General features: G+C 46.2%; 1 protein-coding gene across 1 annotated transcript; it reads left to right on the forward strand.

Moving 5' to 3' along the window:
• Positions 1-11742: 11742 nt before the first annotated feature.
• rax2 (retina and anterior neural fold homeobox 2) lies at positions 11743-13550 on the forward strand. Its single transcript, XM_062960297.1, has 2 exons — positions 11743-12055; positions 12840-13550. Exons 1-2 carry the CDS (start codon positions 11774-11776, stop codon positions 13266-13268), a joined length of 711 nt encoding a protein of 236 aa, XP_062816367.1. The 5' UTR covers positions 11743-11773; the 3' UTR covers positions 13269-13550.
• Positions 13551-14854: the final 1304 nt, after the last annotated feature.

A 14854-nucleotide genomic window follows, 5' to 3' on the forward strand; every position in this document is an offset into this window, starting at 1 on the left:
CTGTGCCTTCGTTGCTTTTCCCGGTGGAAGACTGACCCACAGCACAACTGGGAGAAGAGAACCCGACAATTTTGTACCGAACCCCAGAACCTTCTCTTTGGCCCACATATTTAGGGGCTCTCACATACCAGAGGGTCATTGAGGTTTTATGGCTGTGCCTTCATTGCTTTTCCCGGTGGAAGACTGACCCACAGCACAACTGGGAGAAGAGAACCCGACAATTTTGTACCGAACCCCAGAACCTTCTCTTTGGCCCACATATTTAGGGGCTCTCACATACCAGAGGGTCATTGAGGTTTTATGGCTGTGCCTTCGTTGCTTTTCCCGGTGGAAGACTGACCCACAGCACGACTGGGAGAAGAGAACCCGGCAATTTTGTACCGAACCCCAGAACCTTCTCTTTGGCCCATTTATCTAGGGGCTCTCACGTCTATACGGGGTCGTAACACTCGTACAGTCATGTCCGTATGTCTCGTCCTCCTTCTTTCCGTCTTTCCTTCCTCGTTTGTTCGTTGCCACTCGTTTGGCCCTCCGGCTCTCCTCGGGAGGGAGAAATTGCTTAATGAAACAACGAGCTAATTAATAGGGCCTGATGGGATTGATTATGGCCGGCCGGGCGGACAGGACAAGAGGCCCCGGGTGTCCTCCTGACTCCCTTCCTTCCTCACGGGCTTCTCGTCCAGACCGAGCTCAGGATGGACAGTCGAGAAGGAGACCGGAGAGCGGTCAGAAGAGGAGGCTTGACCGCTGCTTCTTCTTCCCTTCGGCCACGATGGACACCCGGAAGGGCCACCCCGGAGAAGGCCCTGACCAAGGACCGCCAGGCCACGTGGATCTCGGCCCAAGGATTACGGCCGCTGACCGCTGCAGAGAAGGCCAGGACGTAAGCAAGACGAGGGCCGAAAGGGTGGCTTCCCAATAATAATAACAATAATAATAATAATAATAATAATAATAATAATATACAATTCCTCTCAGTTCCTGTGGTCTCAGCCCCATTGTTCATAACTTTGCAAGTTGGATAGTTTTATTATTATTATTGCTTATTATTATATTTATTATATTATATAATTATTATGTCGTTTTATTGTTATATTATTATATTATTCATTATTATATTATTATTATTATTATTTATATAATTTTATTATATTATTCACTACGGTATATATTATATTATACATATTAATTATATTATTATATCTTTATTTGTATTATTTATATAATTTTATTATTATATTATTCACTACGGTATATATATTATATTATACATATTAAACATATTATATTTTTATTTGTATTATTTAAATAATTTTATTATTATATTATTCACTACGGTATATATTATATTATTAATTATATTATATTATTAATATAATTTTATTATTATATTATTCACTACGGTATATATTATATTATACGTATTAATTATATTATTATTATTACATTTATATTATTATTATTATTATTTATATAATTTATTATTATATTATTCACTACAGTATATTTATTAATATAATAAAATAATAATAATAATAATAATATGATGATGATAATAATAATAATAATATGATGATGATGATGATGATATTATAATGGTGACAGCGATGATGATAATATGAGGATAATAATAATAATATGATGATGATAATAATAATAATAATAAGATAATAATAATAATAATAAGATGATGATGATGATGATAATAATAATATTATGATGATGATGATGATGATAATAATAATAAGATGATGATGATGATGATGATGATGATGATGATGATAATATAATGGTGACAGTGATGATGATAATATGAGGATAATAATAATATGATGATGATAATAATAATAATAATAATAATAAGATAATAATAATAATAAGATGATGATGATGATGATGATAATAATAATAATAATATGATGATAATAATAATAATAATAATATGATAATAATAATTATAATAACAAGACGATGATGATGATGATGATGATAATATAATGGTGACAGTGATGATGATAATATGAGGATAATAATAATATGATGATAATAATAATAATAATAAGATAATAATAATAATAAGAAGAAGAAGAAGATGATGATGATGATAATAATAATATGATGATGATGATGATGATAATAATAATAATAATAATAATAATAATAATATGATGATGATGATGATGATGATGATGATGATGATGATGATATCGGGATGGTGAGACTGCTGATGTGTCCTGCTCTGTCTGTCTGTCTGTCTGTCTGTGTGTTTGTGGGCGAGTCCTCCTCCTCCTCCTCCTCCTCGTTCTCTCTCTCTCTCTCTCTCTCTCTCTCTCTCTCGCTGGACGTGGTGCCCTGATCGGCTTTGGGGCGCCTAAGGCGCTTACCGGCGGCTAAAACTGTCATGGGCGTGAAGCAAAGCCCTGTGATCCCGGGGCCCGGCACCTCTTGAGCCAATTTGCCTTCAATTAGGGTAATTGGGAAACGAGCAAAGGAGGGTAGCATTAACATTTTAAAGTGATGAAGGCGATTAGCGTGGTCGTCGGGAGCCGGCCAAGCGGGGCCGCCCCCTCCCAGCGCCACCTCCCACTGCCATTATCCTAATTTGACCACTAATCACGCCGACGACGCCAACGACGGACACCCTCCTTCCTTCTTTCTTTCCTGCCGATTTGTCTTGTTGGGATCCCGATCCGGTTCCTGGGCCCTGTTTCCCATGTCGTCCAGAGTTTGGGACTCCCAATCCGGTTCCTGGGTCTTGTTCCCTATGTTTGGGAGTCCTGAACCTGTTCCTGGGTCTCGTCCGGACTTTGGGACTCCCGAACCGGTTCCTGGGTCTTGTTCCCTGTGTCGTCCAGAGTTTGGGACTCCCAATCCGGTTCCTGGGTATTGTTCTCAATGTCATCCGGACTTTGGGACTCCCGAACCAGTTCCTGGGTCTTGTTCCCTAGGTTTGGGACTCCTGAACCGGTTCCTGGGTATCGTCCAGAGTTTGGGACTCCCGAACCAGTTCCTGGGTATCGTCCAGAGTTTGGGACTCCCAAACCAGTTCCTGGGTATTGTTCCCAATGTCGTTCAGAGTTTGGGACTCCCGAACCGGTTCCTGGGTCTTGTTCCCTATGTTTGGGAGTCCTGAACCGGTTCCTGGGTATCGTCCGGACTTTGGGACTCCCGAACCAGTTCCTGGGTATCGTCCAGAGTTTGGGACTCCCAAACCAGTTCCTGGGTATTGTTCCCAATGTCGTTCAGAGTTTGGGACTCCCGAACCGGTTCCTGGGTCTTGTTCCCTATGTTTGGGAGTCCTGAACCGGTTCCTGGGTATCGTCCGGACTTTGGGACTCCCGAACTGGTTCCTAGGTCTTGTTTCCCATGTCGTCCAGAGTTTGGGACTCCCGAACCGGTTCCTGGGTCTTGTTCCCTATGTTTGGGAGTCCTGAACCGGTTCCTGGGTATCGTCCGGACTTTGGGACTCCCGAACTGGTTCCTAGGTCTTGTTTCCCATGTCGTCCAGAGTTTGGGACTCCCGAACCGGTTCCTGGGTCTTGTTCCCTATGTTTGGGAGTCCTGAACCGGTTCCTGGGTATCGTCCGGACTTTGGGACTCCCGAACTGGTTCCTAGGTCTTGTTTCCCATGTCGTCCAGAGTTTGGGACTCCCGAACCGGTTCCTGGGTCTTGTTCCCTATGTTGTTTACATCTGGGAGAGATCGTCCAGAGTTTTGGAGTCCCAAATTGGTTCCTGGGTCTTGCTTCCCATGTCGTCCAGAGTCCTGAACTGGTTCCTGGGTCCTGTTCGCCATGTCGTCCAGAGTTTGGGAGTCCGATGTTGTCCGTACACAGATGACACCCGACTCCATCACTCCTTTCAACCCACCGCTAAAGAGGCTGCTCAGGTCCGGAACCAGTACTTGGAGTCCAATGTCGTCTGTACACAGATGGCACTAAGGAGGCTGCTCGGGTCCCGAACCGGTTCCTGGGTTCTGGGTCGTTCAGAGTTTTGGAGTCCGGTGTCGTCTGTACACAGATGACGCCAAACTCCATCACTCCTTTGCACTTGCTGCTCAGGGGGCTGCTCGGGTCCTGAACTGGGGCTTGGGTATCTTTCAAGAGCTTCCAGTCGTCCAGGTTGGTCTATACTCTTGTTACATCCCGGATAGACTACTACAACGCGTTCTACATGGGGCTGCCTTTGAAGACTGTTCGGGAGCTTTAAGTGGTTCAACTGGCGGCAGCTCAACGCTCCTGTTACTTCCCAGATAGACGACTGCAATGTGTTCTATGTGGGGCTGCCTTTGAAGACTGTTTGGGAGTTTCAAGTGGTCCAACGGGTGGCAGCTCAATGCTCCTGTTACTTCCCAGATAGACTACTACAACACACTCTACGTGGGGCTGCCTTTGAAGACTGTTTGGGAGCTTTAAGTGGTTCAACTGGCGGCAGCTCAACGCTCCTGTTACTTCCCAGATAGACTACTGCAACACACTCTACATGGGGTTGCCTTTGAAGACTGTTCGGGACCTTCAAGTGGTCCAACGGGTGACAGCTCAACACTCCTGTTACATCCTGGATAGACTACTACAACACACACTACGTGGGGCTGCCTTTGAAGACTGTTCGGGAGCTTCAAGTTGTCCAACTGGCGGCAGCTCAACACTCCTGTTACATCCCGGATAGACTACTGCAATGCGTTCTATGTGGGGCTGCCTTTGAAGACTGTTTTACATCCTGGATAGACTACTGCAATGCGTTCTACGTGGGGCTGCCTTTGGAGACTGTTTTACATCCCGGATAGACTACTGCAATGCGTTCTACGTGGGGCTGCCTTTGGAGACTGTTCGGGAGCTACAACTGGTCCAACTGGTCCAACTGGTCCCTATAAAGTCCCGGTTACCTACTCGAACGTATTTCCCAGCATGAACCACCTCAGAGGTTTAGATCTTCCGAGGAGGCTCTACTCTCAGTCCCACCACCCAAGTCCTTGTCCTCTTGGAATCGGACACGTTGGTCAACCAAGGGGTCACCTGACCCACGTTGTTGTGGATCCAAACACATTGGGATATGTAGATGAGTGGAGAGATGTCCGGACGCTCCCCCCGCTCCCTCCCCCCTCCCTCCCTGTTCCCCGGAGGGAGGGGAGGCTTATTATGCCTAAATAGTTAATATAATTGGAGCGTAATGCAATTAATGAAATTAATTTAAAAAGAGCCCCGGGGACAGATGGCCTCGGGGCCGCCGCGGCCCGTCTGGCTCCGTCGCCCAAAAGCAGGTGGGAGGCGACAAGGGGGGGGGGGGTGTGGGGAGGGAGGAGGCAAGTGGGGAACTCTGCTCGTGCTCAGAGGCACTCTTGACCCTTTGGCTCCACTCCGAACCTAAGTTGTGGTCAACTCTTTTGGCCAGAACCCAACTCAGAGTCTATGTTTTGCTCAGAGGCCCATATTTTGGTCCTTGGGGTCACTCTCTTGACCCTTTGGACCTACTCTGAACCCAACTTGGGGTCACTCCCTTAACCGAAACCCAACTTGGGGTCACTCTTTTGGGCCTTTGGACCTATTCTGAATCCAACTAGAGGTCACTCCATCGGCCAAAACCCAACTTGAGATCTACACATTGGTCGAAACCCAACTTGGGGTCACTCTTTGGCCCAAAACCCACCCTGGGGTCACTCTCTTGACCCTTCCGTCCTACTCTGAACCCAACTTGGGGTCACTCCTTTGACCAAAACCCAAATCGAGGTCTACACTTTGGCCAAAGCCCACCTTGGGGTCACTCCTTTGACCAAAACCCAACTTGAGGTCTACACTTTGGTTGAAACCCAACTCGGGGTCACTCTCTTGACCCTTTGGCCCTACTCTGAACCTTACTTGGGGTCCACATATTGGCCAAAACCCAACTCGAGGTCTACACGTTGGCCAAAACCCAACTTGGGGTCACGCCATTGGCCAAAACTCAACCCGGGGTCTATATTTTGACCAAAACCCAACTCAGGGTCACTCTTTTGACCCTTTGGACCCACTCTGAATCTTACTTGGGGTCACTCTTTTGACCAAAACCCAACTCGAGGTCTACACTTTGGTGTAAACCCACTATGGGGTCACTATTTTGGCCGTTTCGACCCACTCTGAACCCAACTTGGGGTCACTCTTTGGGCCGAAACCCACCTTGGGGTCACTCTTGACCCTTTAGCCCTACTCTGAACTTTACTTGGGGTGCACACATCAACCAAAACCCAACTCGAGATCTACACTTTGGTTGAAACCCAACTCAGGGTCAATATTTTGGCCATTTGGACCCACTCTGAACCCACCTTGGGGGTCACTCTTTGGGCCGAAACCCAACTCGAGGTCTACACATTGGCCAAAACCCACCTTGGTGTCACTCTTTTGGCCATTTGAACCCACTCTGGACCTTACTCGGGGGTGACTCTTTGGACCAAAACCCAACTCAAGGTCTACACGTTGGTTGAAACCCACCTTGGGGTCACTCTTTGGGCCGAAACCCACCTTGGGGTCACTCTGGACCTTACTTGGGTCATTCTTTTGACCAAAACCCACCTTGTGGTCACTTTCTTGACCCTTTGGCTCTACTCCCAACCTTACTTGGGGGTCACTTTTTGGACCAAAACCCAACTCGAGGTCTACACTTTGGCCGAAACCCAATTCGGGGCCACTCTTTGGTCCGAAACCCCCCTCGGGGTCACTCTCTTGACCCTCCGGCCCTCATCGGGACCCACCGTGGGGTCTCCGCTTGGCCGACCCCACCGCGACCCCCGGGAGACGCAGGCGGTGTTGGCGTCAGGAGGGGATTACGGGTGCCCCCCCACCGCCCCGCCCCCCCCCCGGACCCCCACCCGCCTCCCTCTCCCACTTAGAGCAATTACTGATCCCGAAAGTCACTGTCAATCACTCTTAAAGGGGAAGGCCTCCAATTAATGACCTCCTCCGCCTTAATCCCTTGGACTCGTTTCCAATCTTCAGGGTCCGGTGACATCTGCGGGACTAAATAAAGACTCCTCTGCGCCCGAGACTCGCGGACCGAGTGGAGCCGAGCCGGGGGGACGCCGGGACCGGACACCCCGTCCGGGCAGGTAACACGGGACCCCCACCCCTCCCCGGACCCCTCGCCCTCCCCTCTTCGCGGCCTCTCGTTTGCCGCCGAGACGCAACAGTTGGGTCTCCTTCCGTTCGGGTGCTTCCCCATCACTCACAGACCCATCAGGCTCCTTGTTGCGGGCGGATTCCGATTATACAATTGAACGCACTGGAATACACATCTATGTATACATATGTATGCGTTCATATGTATACATATACATACATGTGCATATATTACAGCATTTGTGTGTATATGCATGTGAATATATTACAGTATATGGGTGTGTATATGCATGTAAATATATGACGTGTGTGTATATGGATGTAAATATATTACAGTATAAATGTGTGTATATACATGTACATATATGTGTGTATATACATGTAAATATATTACAGAACATGTGTGTATATGCATGTAAATATATGTGTATCTATTACAGTATATGTGTGTATATGCATGTAATATATATATGTGTGTGTATATGCATGTAAATATATTACAGTATATGGGTGTGTATATGCATGTAAATATATTACAGTATATTGTGTGTGTATATGCATGTACATATGTATGCAAATATATTACAATATATGGGTGTGTATATGCATGTAAATATGTGTGTGTATATGCATGTAAATATATTACAGTATATATTTGTGTATATGCATGTACATATATGTGTGTGTATGTATGTAAATATATTACAGTATATGTGTGTGTATATGGATGTAAATATATTACAGTATATGGGTGTGTATATGCATGTAAATATGTGTGTGTATATGCATGTAAATATATTACAGTATATATTTGTGTATATGCATGTACATATATGTGTATATGCATGTAAATATATTACAGTATATATTTGTGTATATGCATGTACATATATGTGTATATGCATGCAAATATATTACAGTATATTTGTGTATATGCACCTTAATATATTACAGTATATTTGTGTATATGCATGTGACTATATTGCAGTATATGTGTGTATATGCATGTAAATATATGTGCATATACATGTGAATCTATTACAGTATATGTGTGTGTATGCATGTTAATATATTAAAGTATATGTGTGTATATGCATGTATATTACAGCATATGCAAGTAAATATATTACGGTATATGCATGTGAGTGTATTGCAGGATATGTCTGTGTATACATGCATGTAAATATATTTGTGTATATGCATGTAAATATATTATAGTATATTGTGTGAATGCATGTAAATATATTACAGTATATTTGTGTATATGCATGTAAATATATTACAGTATGTGTGTGTGCATATGCATGTAAATATATTACAGTATGTGTGTATATGCATGTAAATATATGTGTGTATGCATGTAAATATATTACAGTATATTTGTGTATATGCATGTAATATATATATGTGTGTGTATATGCATGTAAATATATTACAGTATATGGGTGTATGTATATATGCACATAAATACGTTATAGTATATGTGTGTGTATATATATGCATGTTAATATATTACGGTATATGTGTGTGTATATGTATGCATGTATATATGTATGTATGTATATGTGTATATATGTGTATGTGTCTGTATATATATATATGTACACACACACACATATATACATATACATACATGTGTGTGTATATATGCAGGTATATATGTGTGCATGTATGTGTGTATATATGTGTGTATGTGTCTGTATATACAAGTACATACACATATATACATATACATACATGTGTGTATATATATGTGTGTATATATATATATATGTACACACATATGCACACATATATACATATATATATATATAATATATGTTATATATATATATATATATATATATATATATATATATACATTTCCTTTTTTCATCATTTTAAAATGTATTTATCATGCAATGCTATATATATATATATATAAAAATTTTTATAGACATATAGATATAGATAGATAGATATAGATATATATAGATATATGTGGCTGGCATTTTGGATTCGGCCTGGGCGGTTGCGGCGGATGAGTAAATCCCTCCGGAGATTGCTGGCTTTCTTGCCTCCCAATCTCGGGGCTTAAGGCCTTAAAGCCGGAGAAAAAGGGAAGGAAATAAATAAATCAGAAGAAAGAAAGAAAGAAAGAAGGAGGGAGGGAGCGGACGGAGGAAGGATTACGACGGGTATCATCCATATATATATATCTATATCTATTTATCTATCTATCTATCTATCTATATATATATATGGATGGAATCGTTCTAGAGGAACCCAAGGAAGCACCTCGTAGGATTTGAAGGTTCCTGTGATGATTGGATGGGTCACTCGGTCATCTAGGGGTGGGCCAGACGGTGGTTGTGGGGTCTCTAGTCTTATGGAGGACCACCTAGGGGTGGACTAGATGGTCTTTGGGGGTCTCCTTTGACTCTGTGAGGCCTTGAGGCCCATCTAGTCTTACGGAGGACCACCTAGGAGTAGACTAGATGTCCTTTAGTGGTCTCCTTGGACTCTATGAGACCTTGAGGCCCATCAAGTCTTACGGAGGACCACCTAGATGGACTTTGGGGGTCTCCTTTGGTTCTATGAGATCCTGAGGCCCATCTAGTCTTACGGAGGACCACCTAGGAGTAGACTAGATGTCCTTTAGTGGTCTCCTTGGACTCTATGAGATCTTGAGGCCCATCTAGTCTTACGGAGGACCACTTAGATGGTCTTTGGGGTTCTCCTTTGGCTCTCTGAGATCCTGAGGCCCATCTAGTCTTACGGAGGACCACCTAGGAGTAGACTAGATGTCCTTTAGTGGTCTCCTTGGACTCTATGAGATCTTGAGGCCCATCTAGTCTTACGGAGGACCACTTAGATGGTCTTTGGGGTTCTCCTTTGGCTCTCTGAGATCCTGAGGCCCATCTAGTCTTACGGAGGACCACCTAGGAGTAGACTAGATGTCCTTTAGTGGTCTCCTTGGACTCTATGAGATCTTGAGGCCCATCTAGTCTTACGGAGGACCACTTAGATCAGGGGTCCTCAAACTTTTTAAGCCGAGGGCCGGTCCACAATCCTTCTGACTGTTGAGGGGCCGGATTGTCATTTGGAAAAAAAATACAAACAAATTCCGATGCACACTGCATATGTCTTATTTGTAGTGCAAAAACAACAAGAACAAGAACAATGAAAGAACAATACAATATTTAAAAATAAAAACAATGTTAACCAACATACATTTATCAGGATTTCAATGGGAAGTGTGGTCCTGCTTCTGGCCAATGAGATAGTCAAGTTAATTAGGGTTGTTGTTGTTGTTGTTGTTGTTGTTGTTGTTGTTGTTGTGTGCCTTCAAGTCATTTCAGACTTTGGGCGAGCCTAAGTCTAAAATTTATTTATTATTTTTTTACTGCATTTATTTACTACATTTGTATCACACCCTTCTCACCCCAAAGAGGACTCAGAGTGGCTTACAAATTGTATGTACATACAATATGTTATATTATTAACATAGCACACTATTAGCATTATATATTACTATGTTGAACTATACCACTGTACTGTAATATTATTAGTAATATTATATGTAATATAGAATATATAATTAATATTATTATATAGTATTATTATTAGTGTTATAGTGTATTACATTATAATATTATTATCAATTTTATATGTATATACAATATATTATATTATAAAACTGAGGGCGGGGGCCAGGTAAATGACCTCGGAGGGCCGCATCCGGCCCCCGGGCCTTAGTTTGGGGACCCCTGACTTAGATGGTCTTTGGGGTTCTCCTTTGGCTCTCTGAGATCCTGAGGCCCATCTAGTCTTACGGAGGACCACCTAGGAGTAGACTAGATGTCCTTTAGTGGTCTCCTTTGGCTCTCTGAGATCCTGAGGCCCATCTAGTCTTATGGAGGACCACCTAGGAGTAGACTAGAAGGTCTTTGAGGGTCTCCTTTAGTTCTATGAGACCTTGAGGCCCATCACGTCTTATGGAGGACCCCTAGGGAGGACTAAATGTCCTTTGGGGTTCCCTCTGGCTCTTCAAGACTCTTCCCATATGTATTTTGGGGTCTCCTCATGCCGTATGAGATCCTGAGGCCGTCTAGTCTTACGGAAGACCACCTAGGCGTAGACTAGATGTCCTTTGAGGGTCCTCTCTGACTCCATGAGATCTCAAGCTCATCTGGTCTTATGGAGGACCACCTAGAGGTGGACTACAAGGTCTTTGAGGGTCTCCTTTGGCTCTGTGACACCTTGAGGCCCATCTAGTCTTACGGAGGGCCACCTAGGAGTAGACTAGAAGGTCTTTGGTGGTCCCTTCTGGTTTTATGAGATCCTGAGGCCCATCTGGTCTTATGGAGGACCACCTAGATGGTCTTTGGGGTTCTTCTTTGGTTCTATGAGACCTTGAGACCCATCTAGTCTTATGACTTAGGAGTAGACTAGAAGGTCTTTGAGGGTCTCCTTTGGCTCTATGAGACCTTGAGGCCCATCTGGTCTTATGGAGAACCACCTAAAGGTGGACTAGATGATCTTTGGTGGTCTCCTCATGCCGTATGAGATCCTGAGGCTCATCTAGTCTTACGGAGGACCACCTAGGAGTAGACTAGAAGGTCTTTGGTGGTCCCTTCTTGTTTTATGAGATCCTGAGGCCGTCTAGCCCTTGACCCTCACGCCCTCGTTGTCTTTGCAGCCGGGATGTTCCTGGGCAAGTGCGAGGCGGAGCTGGTGTCGTCGTCGTCGCTGCTGCTGCGCAAGGAGGCCGAGTCCGAGGTCGGCGGTGGCGGCGGGGAGGTGGTCCCAGAGGTGGCGGCAGAGGGTCTGGAGCCCCCCAAGAAGAAGCACCGGCGCAACCGCACCACCTTCACCACGTACCAGCTGCACGAGCTGGAGCGCGCCTTCGAGAAGTCCCACTACCCGGACGTCTACAGCCGCGAGGAGCTGGCCATGAAGGTCAACCTGCCCGAGGTCCGCGTCCAGGTGGGTTGTAGCCACCACCACCATCACCACCATCATAACCATAGAATCCTAGGGTTGGAAGGGACCTCCTTGGGTTATAATATTTCGGAGGGCACCACCCGATCCCTCCCGACAGATGGCCACCCAGTCCGAGCCTGTTCTGTTACTCAGGGCACAGTCCGATCCCTCACCGACAGATGGCCAGTCCGCCCTCATTCCTGTTACCATCTGATCCGTCTCAACGGATGGTCATCTAGTCCAGTGCTATTCTGACCTTCGATCCCTCTTGACAGATGGCCATCCAGTTGAACCCCATTCTATTAGGATACCACCCGATCCCTCTCAACAGATGGCCATCCATTCTAGCCTGATTTCTATTATGCTGGAGGGGACACCACCCGATCCTTCTCGACAGATGGCAGTCCAACCCTATACTGTAATTCAGGACCCTATCTGACCCTTCTTGACAGATGGCCATCTAGTCCAACCCTGTTTCTATTATGCTGGAGGACCCAACCGAATACCTCCTAACAGCTGGCCACGCAGTCCAACCTGTTTCTGTGATTTGGGACACTATCCGATCCTTCCCAACAGATGACCATGCAGTCCAACCTGTTTTTGTGATTCAGGACACTATCCGATCCCTCTTGACAGATGACGATCCAGTCCAACCCCCCTCCTGACAGACAGGCATCCATTCCAGCCTCATTTCTATTATGCCTGAGGACACAATTCGATCCCTCCTGACAGAGGGCGGTCCACCCGATATAACCTTATGTTCTTTTTTCCTTCCTTCCGCTCGTAGGTGTGGTTCCAAAACCGTCGGGCCAAGTGGCGCCGGCAGGAGAAGATGGAGTCGGGGGCGTCCCGGCTGCACGAGGCCCCGCTGCTCTCCTTCGGGCGCCCCCCGCTGGCCCCGGGCGTGGGGCCCCTCCCCCTGGACCCCTGGATGCCGGCCCCCCCGGGCCCCCCAGGCGGCACCCTCCCCGGCCTGGCGGGCTTCATGGGCTCAGGGCAGGGCCTCCCCCCGCCGGGCTACGGGCCGCTCCCCTTCCTCAACGGGCCCCAGCCGCTGCCCCAGAGCATGGGGGGCTTCCCGTGCGGCGCCGCCGCCGTGGGGGGGCCGCCGTTCCCGCTGGAGGAGGCCGACCAGCGCAGCTCCAGCATCGCCGCCCTGCGGCTCAAGGCCAAGGAGCACATCCAGACCATCGACAAGACCTGGCAGCCCATCTGAGCGGGGCTTGGGGGGCGGGTCACGGCCCAGCGAATCCGGACACAGCCTCACAGGGGGATAGGTATCGACTTTGGGGTCGCACTGGGCCTGTCGAAATGAGAGACTTGGCCCTCTTCCCCCCGGGTCTTCAGTCCGCCGGTCGCGGTTCCAAGAGTCCGGACGTCAAATCGTACAACATCGAAGAGACTTAGTTTCCGGATCCTGGCCTGAGACTAACCGGTTCAACGCCCGGCTCATCTGAAAACTATTTTCTCACTTGTTTGACTCAAAACATAAAGATATGTGTGTCTCAGGTACAAAAGAAAGGCTTAGAACAAAGAGCGTGGTACAAACGAGAGTTCAGGAGTCAGAGTCCGCCGTAATCAGGGTTCAGGAATCACAGTCCGCTGTAATCAGGGTTCAGGAATCACAGTCCGCCGTAATCAGGGTTCAGGAGTCAGAGTCCGCTGTAATCAGGGTTCAGGAATCACAGTCCACCGTAATCAGGGTTCAGGAATCACAGTCCGCCGTAATCAGGTTTCAGGAATCACAGTCCGCCATAATCAGGGTTCAGGAATCACAGTCCGCCATAATCAGGGTTCAGGAATCACAGTCCGCCATAATCAGGATTCAGGAATCACAGTCCGCCGTAATCAGGGTTCAAGAATCAGAGTCCGCTGTAGTCCAGGGTTCGCTGATTCATATCCGAGGTTCAAGAGGCCAAAGTGTAGTCGTCATCCCAACGGTCCAGAGTTCAAGGGAGGTCCCAAATACATAGTCAAGGGATTCAAACTACGACAGGATATGTGAGCATTCATGTCCGAGGTTCAAGAGGCCAAAGAGTAGTCATCTCAAAGGTGCAGAGTTCAAGGGAGGTCCAAAATACGTAGTCAAGAGTCCGTCCAGGGATTCAAGGTCCAACAGGATACAAAAGCATTCATGTCTGAGGTTCAAGACGCCAAAAAGTAGTCGTCCCAAAGGTCCAGAGTTCAAGGGAGGTCCTAAATACGTAGTCAAGAGTCAGTAGTCTTCCCCCCAAAGGTCCAGAGTTCAAGGGAGGTCCAAAATACGTAGTCCAGAGTCAGTCCAGGGATTCAAACTACGACAGGATACGTGAGCATTCATGTCCGAGGTTCAAGAGGCCAAAGCGTAATTGTTGTCCCAAACGTCCAGAGGTCAAGGGAGGTCCAAAATATGTAGTCAAGAGACAGCAGTCGTTGTCCCAAAGGTCCAGAGTTCAAGGGAGGTCCAAAATACATAGTCAAGAGTCAAGTAGTCGTTGTCCCAAAGGTCCAGAGTTCAAGGGAGGTCCAAAATACATAGTCAAGAGTCAGCAGTCATCGTCCCAAAGGTCCAGAGTTCAAGGGAGGTCCAAAATATGTAGTCAAGAGTCAGTAGTCATTGTCCCAAAGGTCCAGAGTTCGAGGGAGGTCCAAAATACGTAGTTCTTCATGCTGGCTCGGAAGTCTTTAGTAGACACCCATGATGAGATTTTTTTGAGTCCCGGTTCCTTGGACAACGTAATTGTTTTTGACACATATGGCTCCTCCTGCTCCTCTCCCCTTGGTTCTGTCCGCACAGCACAACTTGTTGCGGTTCGGTTCCGC

This window comes from Anolis carolinensis, unplaced genomic scaffold (assembly GCF_035594765.1).
Source record: "Anolis carolinensis isolate JA03-04 unplaced genomic scaffold, rAnoCar3.1.pri scaffold_7, whole genome shotgun sequence".
NCBI classification, from domain to species: domain Eukaryota; kingdom Metazoa; phylum Chordata; class Lepidosauria; order Squamata; family Dactyloidae; genus Anolis; species Anolis carolinensis.